Source organism: Tamandua tetradactyla, chromosome 12 (assembly GCF_023851605.1).
Source record: "Tamandua tetradactyla isolate mTamTet1 chromosome 12, mTamTet1.pri, whole genome shotgun sequence".
NCBI classification, from domain to species: domain Eukaryota; kingdom Metazoa; phylum Chordata; class Mammalia; order Pilosa; family Myrmecophagidae; genus Tamandua; species Tamandua tetradactyla.
The window spans coordinates 30,534,189-30,553,408 of record NC_135338.1 but is presented as its reverse complement, the minus strand read 5'-3'; the positions used below and the strand labels follow the sequence as shown (position 1 = coordinate 30,553,408).

At 37.4% G+C, this 19,220-nt stretch overlaps 1 protein-coding gene and 1 long non-coding RNA gene across 8 annotated transcripts in view; one reads left to right on the top strand and one right to left on the bottom strand.

Annotated features, from left to right (window-relative positions):
• Window positions 1–19,220, bottom strand: part of RGS6 (regulator of G protein signaling 6) — a 658,535-nt gene that overhangs the window by 610,966 nt on the left and 28,349 nt on the right. For all 4 annotated transcript variants that reach the window (XM_077122927.1, XM_077122919.1, XM_077122920.1 and 1 more), the window contains exon 2: window positions 8,840–8,943. In XM_077122927.1, coding sequence (XP_076979042.1) covers window positions 8,840–8,923 — 84 coding nt within the window. In that variant the 5' untranslated portion in view covers window positions 8,924–8,943. The remainder of the gene's footprint in view (window positions 1–8,839; window positions 8,944–19,220) is intronic.
• LOC143651955 (uncharacterized) overlaps window positions 1–19,220 on the top strand; it is a 57,262-nt gene that overhangs the window by 16,352 nt on the left and 21,690 nt on the right. For 3 of the 4 annotated variants that reach the window (XR_013160341.1, XR_013160338.1, XR_013160339.1), the window contains one exon: window positions 2,822–2,925. This is a non-coding gene — a long non-coding RNA (uncharacterized LOC143651955). Of the gene's footprint in view, window positions 1–2,821; window positions 2,926–7,064; window positions 7,195–19,220 lie in introns of those variants that run through there. The other variant, XR_013160342.1, reaches the window with a different exon arrangement.

The window sequence follows — 19,220 nt, the reverse complement described above, 5'->3', positions numbered from 1 at the left end:
CAATAAAACCAACTGCTAAATCCCAAACAGAAACCATGGAAGCCAGGGCACAGTGAAAATATCATCAAAATGATGAAAATGGCACTAGAATTTTTTATCTAAAAAAAATACCCTTCAGAAAAATTAAGTTGAAGCAAAGAGAGCTGCTGACAAACAAAAACTCAGAGAAATTCACCTCCAGCAGATCTGCACCAAAGAAAATACTAAAGGGGGTTCTTCATAAAAAAGATGAATTGATCTCAGGTGTCAATAACAGTGATCAGAAAATAATAAACAGCAATGGAAAACAATTTTTAGTAAATCTAAATAACTATCATATATAACAACATAAAAAAGATTGAAAGTGGACCGGTTAAATAGTTACTATGGGGTAGGATTTATTTCCAATTTTTGGATACTATTCACTAAAGAGGCATACTATTTTGGAAATGGGTAGGTATCTATATACCTATATCTACGCCCATAACTATATCTTGGCATATTTTTTCCATACCCTCATGGGGATAAATTTTTAGAAGTGGAAATGGTGATCAAAAGGTTTGGCCATTTTCAGTTTTGATTTGTATTGCCAAACTATATATTTTAGAAAAATAATTCTGCTATCCTCTATGATTTCTTCCATTTACAGTCAACTATTAGCTTTTTATTTTTAATGTTCAAAATTCTAGCAATAGGAAATTTAGTGTGGTCATTCAAGTTCTCCACAGATAATACAAAGGAGGGTCAGTAAGCTAGAGTGATAAACTGTCTGACAAAATGAAAATCTTAGACTGTTTTAAATGAAATGAAGGAAAAATTTGAAAAGATAAAATGAAGCTGTACATACACCAAAGGCTTTTCAAGTTAGAAAGTTATACTTATAAAAATGCATCATGTTAAGCCACACTGACATCTCCCCACACTAAAAATACTATCTCTTTCATCTGTGGACACCAATTCTACTAGTCTAGGATTTCCTTGCATTTCTATCTCTTGCCAACCAAGATAATATGGTTGGAAACTATTCTTCTGGCAATTCTAATCCCAGGGGAAAAGAAAAACAGAACATTTTTTTCCTAAGGCAATAAAAAAACCCTTCAAAATAGTTAATGAAAGGAATCTTACAATGCAGATTGAACAATTAAATTAGTTATCCAGAACATTCTCCAAAGTTAGTCCTTGGGAATTTTATTTAACGTTAAAAAGAAAGGAAGAAAAGAATAAAATAAAGCCCCAAATGTTCAAGACTAAAAAGCATTTGCTTTAAACATTATGATTTACCTGTTCTTCAGGTTTTGCCTGTGTTAACTAAATCAAAAAGGAAGCACAGCAGGCTATGGAAGAATGAGTACATGGCAAAATGCGACTTTGTTTAGAATATTAAAGTCCTAGAACACTAGAACTGGTGAGTGCTTAGCTAACCCTTTACTAGTAAAAAGTAGAAACAACTTATGCACAGCCAAAACTGAGTTTGTAAAGTAGCCAGAATAAATGCCCAGATATCCTGGTCCAATCATATATGCTTTCTGTGACACTCCAGATTTATATACAGGGAAGGGGGGTGGGGAAATCATCCTTATATGGCACTCTTGAAGTTTCTGCATTTTATTTGGTTCAAAACTCGATTTGTCCCAGGACATCTGTGAACTCCCAGGTGTAGCCAAATGAAAAGTTCCTTCATTATTATTCTTTGTCATCCTCAAATCCTCCCTAGTTTTATTAGCCACCAAATCCTGTTGCTCTACCTCCTAAATGTCTCCCAAACATATCCCCCTTAACTATAGTCCTTTTTCCACTGATTTGAGCCACATTTTTTTTCTCACCTGCATTCCTATAAAAGCTCAAAACTGTATTCCTGTCTACATTCCTATCATTTTTCAAACCCTTCCTCCACTAAATACATTATCTACACTGAACATAGAACTTTCCTCTTCAAATTTTTTCATGGAGAATTTTGTATGAAGAAAATAAGTGCACAATGGTTTCCTTTCAAATTCAGTATAATATCTACATGAGTCGGGATCCCATCTGTAAACTGATAGCACATACAACATGGGGTAATTCTAGAAAGGTTTATATCCAAAAGGAACAAGCATAAAGAAGTGGCAGGGTATGGGGGAACCATAAGCAAATACTCAGGAAGCCCTGGCTAACAGAAGTAGAATATCATAGATACCTTCTAAAATAGTCTTCAATGATTTCCTTCTTGGTATGCACACCCTGAGTAAGCCTCTCACCTTGAAATGTAGGCTGGACCTAGTGACCTGCTCCTAGCAAAAGGGATGTAGTGTTATGTCCAAGACTACGTTAGAAGAGGTTAAGACTCCCACTTCCCCTCCTCTGCCTCTTCTCACTTGCTCACTCTGATGAAACAAGTTGCTGTGTTGTGAAATGCCCTATGCAGACACATATGTGACAAGGAATTGAGGGTGGTCTCCTTCCAACAACCACTTGAGTGAGCTTGGGAATGGGTCTTTCCCCAGACAAGTCTTCAGATGAAACTGCAGCCCCAGGCAACATCTTGTTTGCAACCTTGTGAGACACCCAGAGTCAGAGGTCCCGCCTATACCACATCAGGGTTTCTGTCTCACAGAAACTGTGATATAATAACTACTGTTTAACCTTCTGAGTTTGGGGGCAATTTGTTATACAGCAATAGATAACTAATACAAACTGTAACCACCAAGGCCCAAAAGAATGAGTAGAGGAAAACAGAAGTCTGTCTTGAGAGGAGCAGTAACCTTCAGCAGAGGGACACAGCCAGTGCAAAACCTTGTAGAGAAGAAGCCAGGGTAAGGAATACCTGACTTTACTCTTCTCCCTGCCTCCCATCTCTCTGCAGGCACCTATTGACAAAACCCAATTGAAAGTCGGAGGTCACAGGAGCCCTGTTGATGTAGTCCACAACAGCTCAGCCTGCTGGGGCAGAGAGGAACCTGAGAGGTGTGGAGAGTTGTGTGGAGTGGCAAAAGGAAGACAGCAGCTCATTGTCCAAACTCCTTGACATGGCACATAAGGCTTGTCGTGATCTGGCCCTCATCTACCTGTCCAGCTTATATTATTTCTCAACCCTTCACCACAGAAACCTAGGTCCACGGAAACAACCACTTAAAGATTCCAGAACTCAGAATATAATACCACAAGTCTGTCCCTTTGCATGTGCTGATCCTTCTGCCTCCTACCCATTTTCTTCCTTCATCTATCAAGAAATAAGGCAGATGGCAATTCCCCTGGATGCCTTCTATGACATCATGATCCCTCCCCCACTACCCGCTACCTACTCCCAGATCCCTTAGCTTGCCTTTATTAACTCTGCAATTGTCTAGTTACCCATCTCTCCCCATTGGCCATGGCTTCTTTCAGGAAACAGACCTCATCTTAGCTATAAATTCCTAGAATCTAAATGTCCAGCACATGAATGATATGCAAATATTTGCCAAGTAAATAGTTTCTGATCTTCAGCATGCCTTGGTCACCAGGATCTGCAAGTTCCTGACTCTGTTATGCTGTACTCTGTCACTGCCCTCCATGAATTACAAAACAATGTCCTGTCCTAGCTTCCTTCCCAGCCTTGCCTCTTCCCAGCTACATTGTTCCCTTTGTACCCCACACCACTGCCTGTGTAACTAAAATAATGTTACATTTACTTCTTGAAAATATGCCTTCTGCCAAGGATGTCAAGGGTTCTAGATCATTAGGGAAAGTGACCTAAGGCTATCTGAGCAACACAGAGGCTAGATCCAAATTACATCGGAAAAGGGTTCCATAACTAGAAACTAAAGCGTAAAGGAAGCCAGCAATGACAAGGCTATGTAACTATCCCTTGGGCATACAATGAATGTTGTCTTTATGTTTTATATCCTTTCTCAAAAACTCAATTCTATATATTACTGGCAATGTCCAATGCTGCTGCTTACATACTGTTCCTGTTATTTGTATAATACACAATTAGTTCTGAGAAATGCTAACTATACAAACGTCTTAAATGTTATTAGTCAGCCAAAGAAAGAAAAAAACAGGTCACCATCAAAAAGATCCTTTTTCTAATTTTAACTGTAAAAATGTTTCTTCTGATGTCTGGTGACATTGGGTTTAATCTCAATCCAATTTAAGTTATGCGGGGCCCTCTAAAATTCTTCCAGAAAAGTTCCAAAAACTCTTAAACATGCATAGGGTTTCACAGCATTGTTTTGACCTCAAGGAAGTATATTAACTTATGAAAGCCCAAAAAATTAGAGAAAGAATTTTTAAATATCATTGCAGGATGCCATTTTCACATTATTTAGTTTAATCACCTCACTTTACAGAAGAGGAAATGAAGTCAAAGTAATAATTTATTTACTAAGCTAATGGTGGGTGCACAGGGTTCATTTCATTATGCTTCTTTCTATCTTACATGGACACTATGTTCCTTTTTGTGTATGAAGTATTCTATCATTGGGAAGGAAAGAAAGGAGGATGCAGGGAGATGGAACGAGAAACAGAGCCAGGGAGATGAAGTGCCCCACCCAGAGACCAATGGCACTAAGTGCAAAAACTGGGACCAGATACCCTGAGCTCCCAATTCTCTGCTTGGCATATTCCATCACACTGTACTGCCTCCTGATCCAAGACTGGGTCAAGTTGAAGCTACAGCTTTCTCTAAAAGCCCACCCAAGAGCCCAGAGTTCTATCAAATATAATTATCAGCCTAGTTGGAAATCTGTCGAGAGACATGGTAAATGCCACACAGAGAACCAGAAAAAATCAGAAAGCACCAATTTTCTCTTACTCAAAAAAATTCCTAGCTATAAAGGAAAGTAAACATTTCAGAAAATCTTTACCCAAGAAACAAGAGCACCAGCAAGCAGAATGAAGCTTTAGCATCACAAATGTGCTAAGTTATCTCAAGCCAAGTTTCCAAGAATAGTGTGAAAGCCAAAGAGTTGCCTCACAGCCTTTTCATTTATTTAATGTAACCAATGGTCACTGGGCCCCAATAATGTGGTCATGGAGGTCTGTGGTTGATAAACACAGGAGTACCATGAGGTGTTAGAAAGGACACACTGAGTGGGGCAATCAAGCTATACAGACAACATCACGACTTCACAGGAAGCGTGCTGAGTAACCTTAAATGAGTTATCCATCCTCTCCATACTTTAGTTTTTTCATCTATCCAAGGAGGGTATTGAATAGGAAAAAATCTCTAAGATGAAACTACTAAAATCCCTTAATTCCTACTCTATAGCAAGAACCTGGTTCTTTTCCATCTGAGAAATCTACAAATAATTATGAAATCATTATGCCACATTTGAAAACTCCAGCTTCTCCATTCCTTTGCAACACATACTATACTTAGATATTGTGAAAGACACAAAATAAGTGCTTTTCAAATTTAGCAGGGCACCAGATCTTTCTGAGAACATTTTAAAACTAAAATTCTAAGACCCAGCCCAGACCTACTGAATGAAAATATCTAGGAGGAGGGGGGTTGCCCTATGAGAATCAGTATTTTTATAAAGCACCCACAAATGATCTGATTTTCAGCCAGGTTTAAATATCATCAACATACTGGACAAGTCAATAAATCAGGATTCTTAGGATTCAGGAATATAAAAACAGTTAGCAGGTCTGGGTGCCTTAGTAAATATTTAAAGTGTTCTTTTATATAGATTTTTAATGTGACCAATACATTTTTCATACATACCTCTAACCCAAAATTTGAATACGAATGATGAAAAACCAAATTAGAAAGTCTGTTCAACTCAATAAATAAATTATACCTTGAGAAAGTACAACTTCTTACAGTTAATAACACTAAAAAAAAATGAAAAGAAAATCAGAATATTCTGAAAAGTATGGGCTTAAGAAACCTATCCATCATTACTCATATATCAGAAGGTTACCATCTTAAGTGGCATTAAAAAGTCACAATGACATTATGGACATAATCATCCCACTGATTAATCAGAAGTTTACCTAAAAGCTCCATTTCTCTAGCTTTGGCTTTTTAAATGTCAGCATCTGAATTAAGACAACACAACCTAAGCTCAAAATGTCTAACAATCAACAAGAGAAAGAAAACAAAAATGAAAGTACGACTTGTATAATTCCTAAAAGTGTGAATTTTAGTTGTAGATACCTAAAGGGTTTGGCTTTAAAGGTGCAACACTGAACAGACCATTACACAAGAGGACTTCATAGAAAGATATTTTGAATTGATTTTGGCTTTAAGATTCAACCTTCAGTATGTCTTGAGGATAGTGTCCTACAGGAGGTAAGTTCTTGGTCATAGCCAAAGAAAAGCCAATAGCCCTGGGAGTAGAGAACTATGCGAATACCCCATGCTTGAAACACAAGCGTGATTTAAAAAGTTAGGTTAATTAGGTTTGTGACTCCAGGTTCTAGCCCTACACTAAGCAATAAAAGTGTCTTTATCCATTCTAATGGATTGAACAAATCCAATGTCCCTTTTATAGCACCTAACTAATATTGCCAATAACATGAACACATGCAAATCCCCCACACAAATTTTCACAAGGAAGCAAGATATATGTCCATTACCAATGGTCATTCCCCCTAAGAACTAAAGCAATTGACAACTTTATTTTTAAATGATCAAACAAAAACCAAATCCCCATCTTACCCCCCAAAAGTAAAAATCAAATTCTCATAAACCCATAGCAAGTTTTTGCCTTTAATGCTACACCAAACATTACAGTGGAAAGGTGTTTGGATGATGTGACCTTTACATTTCCTATTAATCTTTAATAATCTAAGGATTTGCAATCCCCTGAGTAATATTTATATTTTGTGTTGCCTGTGTTTGGAAACAGTAGCTCACTGTATGAATTTACTTTACTCTTCTTATTAGCAGCAACAATATTTATACCTTTCATAAACATATTTTATACCTTCTTCAAGTGATACATTCTACAAGACCTAAAAATAAAAAAATAAAAAATAAAGAATCATTCATCCTAGACCACCTCCTTGCCAAGCAGGATGCTAAAGGCTAATTCACTATATCTAAATGAATATTCACAATAACCCCACAAAGTACGATCCTTGCTCCTGTCTTTTTTTTTTTTTCTTCCATTTTATAGATGAAGAAACTAAGACTCAGAGAAGTTCAACTGGAAGCAGCAGAGGTAGGAAGCAACAGAGCTGGAATTTTAATCCAGGTCTGGCTCTAAAGCCCATGTACCTGCCGGCTTCCCAGTCTCCTGATTTGGGGTGAGTTAAGAAGGTAATGATTGATAAATATATTTCTATTATTCTGTATGCCTTACTAATTGTTCAGCCACATTAATCTATTTTTCTTTACTATAATTTTATAAGCCTCTCTCTTAGAGATGGGTTATTTAGGCATCTGCTTGCAAAGCAATGGATTAAGGAATTTGACACTCAAATCAAGAATAACTCAAGAAGTCTATTTTTATGAGGAGAAAAAGAAACATTCACCATATCCATCATCCAGGAATATCTAGTTCAACATTTCCCATATGATTAGACATAGAGTGAACACAATATTGCAGAATGCCTAGTACTCAGAAGACAATTCAAATATTTAATGAAATGAATATATATTAACTCCTTTTCCTTATTAATATGTAACAGAGCCAGGTTAAATTTTCATGAACATGCAGATATTAGGAAGGTATATAATAAGAAACCATTGATTCCTCAAATTCAACATGAGAAAAAATAAAACTTACCTACCACATTTCTTCCCTTAAAAATGTATTTTTCTTCCAAATGTCCTATTTGATTAAATAGCACCAATGTCTCTTTATTACCCAGTGCTAAAGATCCAGTAGAGAGACCAGGCCCTCTACTGTACCCCCAATTCCATATTCACTCAAAGTCATTTTAAATCCAGACTCTTAAATCCCTTTTATCAAACCCTCCCCATTCTGAGGGGCATTTACCCTACCAGATTAGTGAATTCCTTCCCTCTCTCAAAGAAACAGAGATATCCCACCAATAGCCTCCAAGCTATCCTTATTCCAATCCATTTAGCATACTGAGACAAGACTTATAATTCAAAGAAATGTTGATCATACAACTCCCAAGACAAAAGTTTTTCATGATTAAATTGCCTGTAAATCAACACTTTCTGAAATCTAGCTCCAACTAGCATCCCAAAGTCTTACCTCTGTTTATTCCTCTTAATTCACCTTAGCCTCAAGTTAACTGGTTTTAGATTGCTGTTCACTTTCGCCAGTGCTGTGCTTTTGCTGAACACATCTCATCCCTGGAATGTTCTTCCTCTCTGATTTCCACATAAAGCAACCCTACTCATCCTTTAAAACCAAGTTCAAAGCCCACTCCTCCATGAGCCCATCCCTCACTTCTCAGGTTAGAAGTAACCACCCCCCTTCCCTGAGCTTATATAAAATTCTATATGGATATCTCATCTCACCCCAGAAATTAACACTTAGGCCCTAATACAGTTATCTGTGCAGAGCTTATCTCCCTTAACAACTGCAAGCACCTAATATACACACACACCTCTGTATCTCCTACAGCATCCAACTCAGATCTTGTACATACCACGGGCTCAAAGATATTTGATTAACACAATTTACTCTTAAGTTTGGACGGACACTGAAGGAGAAAGTGTCACCACCTGCATTGCTTATGCAATCTCTGGGTTTAAAGAAAACTAAATTAATCTAACATATTTCAAGTGTTCAATACCAAGTATGGCAATTAAAATATAAGTCCCTTGAATTTTAGAAATTGACATGAGAGGAAAACAGTATTCATTTATCAGCCAGCACATTTTAGTTTTTCTAGCCATCAACTATCGGTCAACTCTACACACAACTTAGACACACACCAGGCAGCTCACACACAGTTTAGCCAGATGCCTTACTTTGCGGTAGACTATCATATTTGGAGAACTCTCCTCTGGATCACCAATCCCCACTGCTCTTTGATCCCTGGATCCCTGAGCCATTCCGAGTGTCTTCAATCACACTGCAAGAATAAATGAAGAGCCTGTTAAATCATGGAAGAATTATAGAAAGAAAGCTTTGAAATGCAAAGAACTAAATATCATTTAGTGGGTTGCATGAAAACAAAACATGATATAATTTCTTAATTTTCCTCATTAATTTAGCAGGTATTAAGAAAAAAGTTAGGGATGATTGTGATCTTAGTATAATCCATACACATTCTTCAAATCCCAAAGCAACAGATTCTTTATTTTCAGAATCATGCAACCTGGGGGTAAATATATGCCAACCTTAATAACCTCCTAAAGACAGATGAAGCCAAGCATTTTGATTTTGATTTTTTGAATCAAAGCTTATTTTCTGATTAATTCTATACATAAAAATATGGAAATTTTATTAGGGAAATGCAAATCAAAATCACAAAGACAAACCACTTCACACCCACTATTGGCTATTGTTAAAAATCAGAAAATAATAAGTGTTGGTGAGGATGTGGAGAAATAGGAACCCTTATATATGGCTGGTGGCTCTTTAGAATGGTATAGCCATTATGGAAATCAGTTTGGTGTTTCCTCTGAAAATCAAAAATAGAATTATCATATATCCCAGAAATCCTACTTCTTGGTTTTATACCTAAAAGAACTGAAAGCAGGGACTCGAACAGATGCACAAACAACAACGCTCATAGAAGCATTATTTACAATAGCTACAAGGTAGAAGCAACTCATGTCCATCAATAGATCAATGGATAAACAAAATGTGGTATAGCCATATAATAGAATATTATTCAGCCACTAAAAAGGGAAGTTCTGATGCATGCTACAACATGGTTGAACCTTAAAGATATCATGCTACTTGAAGTAAGCCAGGCACAAAAAGACAAATATTGTATAATATCGCTCATATATAATATATAGAAGAAGCAAACTTTATAGAGACAGGTGGTGGTCTGTAGGTTACCAAAGGTTGGGGAACAGGAAGCTATGGCTTAGTGGGTGAGTAGTTTCTGTAGGACGTGATGAAAAAGTAGGAGTTATAGATATTGGCAATAGCAGCACAACATTGTGAATATAATTAATACTATTGCATTGTACATGTGAATGTGGCTAAAATGGATGGGAAATGTGCTGTATATTTGTTACTACAATTAAAAGTTTAAAATTAGGAGAACACAAGGAGATACCTACCACTTTACATCCATTAGGTTGGCTATAATTTTTTTCAAATGGAAAATAACAAGTGTGTTGAGGATGTGGATACATTGAAACCCTCAGGCATTACAGTGGGAATGTAAAACAGTACAGCTCCTGTAGAAAACAGTTTGGCTATTCCTCAAAAAGTGAAACATACTGTATATATGGTAACAGAACAGAAATTTAAAAAAAAAAAAAAATCAGTGGAACTGCACTACACAAACAGTGAACGCTGAGTAAAAACATGGACTGTACTTAATAATACCTTATAAAAATGGGCTATCAGAGGGACAAGGGTAGTTCAGTGGTCGAATTCTCACCTGTCATGCAGGAGACCCAGATTCAATTCCCTGTCCCTACACTTCCAAAAAAAAAAAAAAAAAATTCAACAAATGGTGCTGCAATAATGGGATAGTCACATGGAAAAAGAATGAAATGCAACCCCCACCATATAGCATACAAAAAATACGCTATCATCAAATGTAACAAATGTTCCACATCAATGCAAGGTGTCAATAATAAGGTGGTATACAGGAATCCTGCATTTTATGCATGATTGTTCTATAAACCCACAATTTCTTTCATAAAGAAAAAAGGTTAAACATGGATTTATCAAATGACCCAGCAATTCCGCTCATAGGTATATACCCAAACGAAATGGAAACAGATATTTAAGCAAAACATGGACAAAATGTTTCAGAGCAGCGTGATTCACAATAGTCAAAAGGTGGACACAACCCAAATGTCCATCAACAGATGAATGAATATACAAAACGTAGTCTAGCTGTACAATAGAATATGATTCAGTCATAAGAAGACATGAAGTCTTGTGTGTTGTAGCAGACGTGCGTCAATATGGATGAATCACAAAAACATTATACTAAGTGAAACAAGCAAGATACAAAAGGCCAGATATTGTATAATTCATTATATGAAATATCCAGAATAGGCAAATCCATAGAGACCGTTTCGTGGCTGCCAGTGGCTGGTGGGAGGGAGAATGGGGTGACTGCTGAATGAACAAGGGGTCTCCTTTGAGGATGATGAAAATATTTTGAAACAAGATAATTCCATCACCAGAGAGGTGATGGTTGCACAACATTATGAATGTACTAAATGCCACTAAATTGCACACTTTAAAATGGTTAATTTTATGTTATGTGAATTTCACCTCAATAAAAAAATATTAAAAATAAATATTTTTATTAGTTTGGCCCTTTCAAAACTCTGAAAAGGGAAGAATGAGACAATGACAATAATATGGAATTTTTTAGTCAAGAAGCAAGTTCAATTTTGGCGTGGTATTATATTTGCTGTATGACTATGAGCAAATTAAATAACCTGCTGGGTTTACTTTGCTAATTTCATTTTTAAAACATCAAACACGCTGATTACTTACTATATGGCCAGAACCACACTAAGGCATCTTCCTCCACATTGTTCGCATCCATAAAATGTTAACTCCACCAAGTAGCTCAGAGGTAAGGGTCAAATAAGCTGAGTGTGAACATATAATATAAAGCCATTAAAGTCCTAAGCAAATGTTATCACTACTCTGAGAGCCTGACTGGGTTATTTGCACAAAATTCATAGGCTTTTCATCAAGGAAACTTTTATAAATACCATTCTTGTCAGAAAAGGCCATTTCAATTTAAAATAAATATGCAGGAAACATTTTATAATAAGCTGGTACCAAAGGTCATTCCAGAGAAAACATATTTGGGTGGAAGATGGGTGAAAGACGGGAATTTGTAATTTATGCTAAAAATTAATTGCCTAAAATATGATAATATTTTGCCTGTTTTCTTCATCATTTATGAATGATGTCGCTTGCCTTCTTCATCACTTATGAATTATGATGAATTTTTAAAACTAGATTACCTGGAGAAATAAAGAGCATCATTCCATTATCTTGACCCATTATAATCATGGCATTTCCATGAAGACAGTATTACATGGAAACACTGATTACTACTCTAATCAGTGGCTTTTAAAGTTAAATGAACAATACACTGTTTCATTTGTTTAAACAACTACTCACCTGCCTACTCTTTGCCTTAATACAGAATATGGCAGAGCATGAGAAACAAAAATTGAGTCCATTCATGTATGCTCATTTATCTACGCAACAGAACCCTTTTGGGTTCCTATTGCTTTATTTAAAAATGAACACTTTCACTTTAATGAGCAAGTTCTCTTCTACTTAGAAAGCTGTGCTATAATAACAAGGTTGGAAATGTCCTAGAAACAGACCCATCAGTCCCACCTTTGCCTTTCCCCAGCCACCCCCTCCCACCAACAGAAGCATTTCTGTGTGTTGAAGCAGGCCGATGTACTGGGCCTGAATTTAGACTATTCAGTCTAAGTCACTAGGAAATTTAGTGAGTCTAGGACAATAGGAAACCTTATATTTTTAGTTATTCTATCAACTCAGACAAGGGATTTAATTTTTCTGTGTTCTAGGAAGAATTACTTCTAAAATAATAAGAGGCACCTTCTTGTCTATAGGTCAACAGATATTAACAAGAACTGGATCTAAAAATCTATGTGTGTAAGGATATTATAATGAAATTCCCTGACTATAAAGCTTGAGTCCATGAAATTAAAGGACTAGATTTTCATTCACTATGACACAGTATACAATATTTCTTCTAAAGTGAAGTAGTACAGAAATGGAGTATTTTAAGTTTAGTGAGTGAGAAAAGCTGATCCTTCTTCATTTTATTTATATATACTATGTGTATACACATAGTAAATAATTCAGGGACTTTTAATGTAATATTTGGAGGATGTTAACAATTTTTTATGAAAACACATAGCTGCATTTCAACAGAAAGATAACATGTTAACAATAATGTTTTCCTATGGTGGCTCAAAGAGGAAAAACTGAAAACGTGCCAAGCCCATGCATTTCACCATCTCCAAAAAGAGACAATATGGCTTAGTGTTTACAAGCAGGCCTCTGTCATCAGATAGATCCACATCTGAATTTGGGCTCCTCCAGTTGCTGTTTTGTCATCTGGGGCAAGTTACTTCATCTCTCTGTGTCTCCATTTCCTCAACAGCCACAGGTCATTGTCCCAGCATAGTGGAAAGCTCTATAAACTGGGAGGCTAGATCAACCCACCTGCTTTGCAACTAACTAGCTTTCTGAACTAGTTTTTAAGCCACAGCTTCTCTGGTTCTCAGTTGGACAGCAGCTGTAGAAAACCAACATCCTCAGTATTCCTTCCAGCTCTGTTCTAGGACCTCAGAACTTTACGTTACTTTTCTTCAAAGACTCTCTCCAGAATGTACCATGTTACCCCTCTTCCATCATTACTGCTTATATCCTAGCCCATCTCCTCTATTGATGATAGTGTTCATGCCCAACTACTCAAAGAATCATTGAGCACTGGGGTAGAGCATCTCCTCATCCAACTCAGCACCCTTCCCCATGAAGCAATTCCTGTAACACCATCTCCCACCACTAGGTTCTGGCAATTCAGTATTTTATTCTGTGAACAAACACTGAGCATCTGCTTTCACAAGGCACCATGCTAGGACCTGAGAATATAAAGATAAATTAGATGCAGATGTTCTCCTTGAAATGTTCAGAGTCCAGTAGGGATGACACATACATCCACAAAAGTAAGAAACTGTGATGTATGGGCACTCGATTGTGGAACCAGGGAGTAGAAGGATGAACCGGAGCCCCAGGGAGGCAGAAGCAACCATTCCAGTCTGGTTGACAGCATACACGCAGGCGCGGAAATCTGAAACCATGAAGTGGACAGCACTGTCCCAGACACCCAGGGGCAAAGAAAACAAAGATGCTCTCATCTCAAGGAGATTAAGCGGTGAACAGGTAAGTGTGGTGAGCGAGATACCAGGGATTCATACTGGATGCTCCTGTGCACAGAGGAAGGGAGTCTTACTCCACAGAGGAGGGGAGCTGCTTTCCTAGACAATATTGTCAGGTTGGTCCATGACATGGACTGCATATTGGAGGTGGATGGAGGGGGAGAGATGAGACGGGGGCACTAGGTGAGACCAAATGATTGAAGCTTGCTCTCCTGCTAAAGAGTTCAGACTTGATCCTGAAGACAGGGGAATCCAGGAGTCATTAGAAGGAGTGGCATAGTTGGCCATCATCTTTGACAAAAGAATGGATGATGAAATGAGGGAAAGATGCAAGATCAGAGGTAAATGGAAAGATCAGAAGGATATAAAGGAAAAGAAAGAGCAAAAAGGAAATGACGGGCAGGCCCTGGTGGCTCAGCAGCCAGAATTCCTGCCTGCCATGTAGGGGACCCAGATTTGATTCCCAAAGCCTGCCCAGCAAAAAAAGAAAGAAAAGGAAATGACAAAAGGACAGATTTGAGCTCCTACAATGTAATGACTAAAGTGGGCAGTGAAGAAAATTGGAGAATTTAGAATGACTCCCATGTTTCTGCTAAGACAAAAGAAGAATGAGGGTCCCATTCATAAAGAAACTGAATGAGAAAGGAAAGCAAAAGTTATGGAAAACAGATGACACATTATGTCTAGGGCACTGTTAGTATCAATTGACCTGATAAGTCTTTCAAAATGGGCAATAGTTATTGTAGAATGACCAACTCTTGATAAACCTATACCATATTACCAAATGATTACCTCTTTTTTAAATACTCATCAGTCATTGTTGAAGAAGCCAATCTCTACTTTTATTGAAGATTCATGCAGATGTCAGGTTTCTATCCACTTCCTGTCCTCCTTCTTACAGTTAGGACATTCGCCCATCTCAAATGTTCTAGCCCCTCCCCATTCTTGATGACTTTTCAAAGACAGGAGTAGTTTTAGGATCACACTTTCTGGTGTCTACCTTACAAGCCTTTGTCTTTGATTGCATTGTTAAGCATGTAGATGCTATGCAGCATAGAAAGAGCTTCAATTCTTTCTTTACATTGTTTGTTATACTTTGAACATTTTGGAATTGTTTTTGATGGAGAAGATGAGAATAAAATATGACTAGAGGAGCTCTTCCCACACTTTTCTCCTTGTACTATGCCATCTTCCACAAACATGATCCCAGCTCTTCCTTACTCTTCTTTCTGCTCAGGCCTTGCTAAAAGAAGGCTCTATATCAGGATGACCTGCAGGAGTTCTTAAATCTTGGTGTCCAAGCTTTGCCCCAATCAATAAAATTAGAACAATGTGAGAAGTGATTTGTATTTTTACAGCTCCTCTGGTGCTCCCAATATGGAGCTAAGGTTGAGGATGAACGCTGTCATTAGCACTTTCATAAGCCAATGCTTGACCCACTTCCATCTCTTAGTGTTCAAAGGGCTTCCTATACTCCAAGCACTTGCCAAAGTGCTTCTCTAGTATTTAAACAGCTTCCAAAATCCTATTTCTTAATGGATCATGGAGGAGAAAATAGTCCTTGAATAATATTTCAACACATGTAATAACTGCATTTTATTAAACACAAACTCTTTCATTTCGTCTTGGATCCCTTCATTTACCCTGAGAGTCCAGTATAAAGGGATGCAAGTCAAAATGAAAGATTGTTGAATGTCCACTTTACAAAAGAAGAAACAGGCATAAAAAGTTAAGGTGCTTGCCCAAGGTCACAGAATGAGAGACAGGACTTGAACTCAGCTCCTCAGAGTCTAGATCCTGGCCTCTTTTCACCACACTATAAAATAATTACCTGTGGATTATAATTTATACAAAGTTAAAATATTTTGGGGGAGCTTACTATGTGCCAGATGCTGTTCTGAGAGTTTACAAAAACTCAAATCCCACAAAAACTAGATCTATGTAGTAGGTGCAGTTATTTTCTCATCATTCTACAGATGAGGAAATTTAAGTATAAAGACTGTAACGTCACTTACCCAAAGTCACACACTCACTAGAGTGATTATTTAATTAATGAGACAGGAAATAATATTTAACTGTGAAGAAAGTAATTGGCAGGACAGAATGAAAGAGGCTATAAATGTGAATGTAGGGGAAAAACCCATAAGATAAAAAAATTAAATAAAAAGGAATTTAGAAGTACATTTATCAAAGGACACTTCCCAGGGACACTTCCACAGATCCCAGCAGCTTCACCACACAGGGAACAGTAAAGCAATGATCATATCAGCTGGAAAAGCATCCCCAACCACAAAGCTAAACTAGCTAACCCCACTTTCTGTAACCATTCCCCACTTTAGTTTCTTCATAGAATCTACCTGAATCCTTCCAACTTTGTTGACTCATTTATTGGCAATCTCATCCCCTAGAAACTCAGTTCTACGTGGGAAGAGATTTTGCTAGTTGGTTCATCCCCCTACTGCTAGCATCTAGATCAGAGTCTAAATATTAGGTAGTCAAATATTTTTAATGAATGTCAGAACTGATAAACATCCACTAAGATGCAGTATACTCTTTCTAGAACATTCACCTGGATAGCCGACATTAAAACTGCCAACAAGGACTATGTCTGGAAAGACACATGAAGATTCTTCCAGGGGGTTCCTGATATTGGCCAGCTCTGTGCTCAGGAGCCCACTTCTCAATGCAATTTTATTGAGATATGTTCACACATCATATAATCACCCAAAGTGTAAAATCGATAGTTCACAGTATCATCATATAGTTTTGTATTCATTGCCACAATCAATTTTTGAACATTTTCATTACCTGTCCCACCAAAAAAATAAAAATAAATAAGAGAAATAAATAAATAAGAATACCCAAAGCACCCCATACCCCTTATCCCCCTATTATTTATTTCTTTTTGTCTTTATTTTCTCACCTATCTATCCAGACCCTGGATAAAGGGAATGTCAATCACAAAGTTTTTGCAATCACACACTCACACCATAAAGCTATATAGTTATATAATCATCTTCAAGAATCAAGGCTACTGGATTACAGTTAATAGTTTCAGGTATTTCCTTCTAGCTATCCTTATAGACCAAAAACTAAAAAGGAATACCCATCTAATGCATAAGAATAACTTCCAGAATGACCTCTTCACTATATTTGAAATCTCACAGTCACTAAAACTTTTATTTTGTTCCATTTCTTTTCCCCCTTTTGGTCAGGAAGTCTTTCTCGATCCTACAATGTTAAGGCTTATCCCTGGGAGTCATGTCCCACATTATCAGGGAGATTTACACCTCTGGGAGTCAAGTCCTTCTGCAGTGAGTTTTCCTGCAGAGTTAGTTTAGAGAAAGAGGCCACATCTGAGCAACAAAAGAGGTTCTCTGGGGTTGATTCATAGGCATCGTTATAATTAAGTTTAGCTTCTCTGCAGGAATAAGTTTTACAAGGGCAAGCCCAAGACAGAGGACTTGGCCTATTATATTGGTAGTCTCCAATGATTGTGAAAATATCAGGAATTCCCCTTCTGGGGAAGTTTAATATTTCCAACTTTTTCCTCAGCCTCTCAAGGGGACTTTGCAAATACATTTTTATTTTCTGCCCAGATAACTGTGGGATGTATTTAGCATCACAATAACATGTACAAACCAACAAGATCTCAATCCCTATTCAAGGGGGAACCTATTTTTTAAATCCAGAAGTAATTTAGGAATGAAGGAAAATGTAGGAAAGGTAGAAAGTATAGTGATGGGAGAAGCCTGTTAATAACAGAAAGACTGCACATCAGTGGCTCAAATTCTGATTAGGAATTTTTTTGAAAATCAGGATAGTGCCTGCAAGTTACTCCAAATTTACCCCCCTAAAAACATGCATTTACAACAAATACCAGCTGTTTTCCTTTGAATACTATCCTTCTCTGGAGCAAGAGAAGCCTACGTCCAGCAGACGACAGCTCTGAGCAGAGCAGGTCATAAGAACTTTAAAGGATGTGGAAAAGGAAGCAGCTTTGAAGTCAGACTGGGAATTACATCCTAGCTCTGGCCACACTAAAGCTACCGTGTGGCATTTGACAAATGACTACTACATCCTATAATTCCAGCTCTTCACCTGGAAAACAAGAACTCTTCTTTTAAGGGTTGCTTTTGAAGAGGACATAAACCACGTCAATCTCCTAGCACAAAAGGACTCAAACTCTGATTAGGAATTTTTCTTTCAAAAAAATTCCTGGTCGTCTTGTTCTAGGCCAGAGTTTCTCCAAATTCCAGGCCACTCACATCAGAATCAATAGAGAAGACCACCAACCCACCATCAGTTGTCCTGACTCAGTGCATCTGGGATGGAGCAACAGCAGTTGAACAAGTTCCTGTGATCCTGATGCAGCAAAGAGGAGGACCATGACAGTTAAACAAATGCCACTAAAATCACTGACACATGAAGCTAAAAGCCTTAAAAGTCATGCCTGCCACTCTTGTGTCCAGCTCTCTAAACCCTATTCAAGGAAACATGCAGGAGAACAATCAAACTCTGCCTGTAATATAGTCTGAATATTCATGCTGCCAAATACAAATTCCTTTTGATGTTATTTCCTCTTCTCTATATTACATCAAATATACATTGTTTGCTCAGCTCATTAAAATCCAATGGATTTTTATTCTAACATCAAAAATGGTAAGCATTTCAGAAAAAAAATTACAGGATGTGTGATAGCTCAATAATACAAGCTTGTTTATATAGTGACTGAGTGGGCAGAAACCTCAAGAGGAAAGGAGGAAGAACAACATTTTGAAAGAACAAACAACTCTTTCTGTTATAGCAGCAACTACCAACTTGTCATTTCCTATGTACTCCAAGTCCAGAGGCTCAATGGCAGATCAAGTGTCTATATTCATATAACACAGCAAAGATCTTAAAGCAAGGAGATAGAGCTTAACCTCTGTATTAGTCAGGATTCTCCAGGGAAACAGAACTAACAGTAGATATCCATAAATACAACATACATAAAAGTCTCTTACACAACCATGGGGATGCAAGAGTCCAAAATCCATAAGGCAGGCCACAAAGCTGGCAACTCTGATGAATGTCCTTGACAAACTCCACAGGAAAGACTGGCTGGCTGAAGAAATGAAAATTCTCTGTTCTGCCTTAAAAGTCTTCAATGGATTGGATTAAATCCAGATGATTACATTTTCTCATTGCAGAAGACACACCCTTAGTTCATTGGGTAATCATAGATGTAATCATAGATGTAATCAGCCACAGATGCAATCAA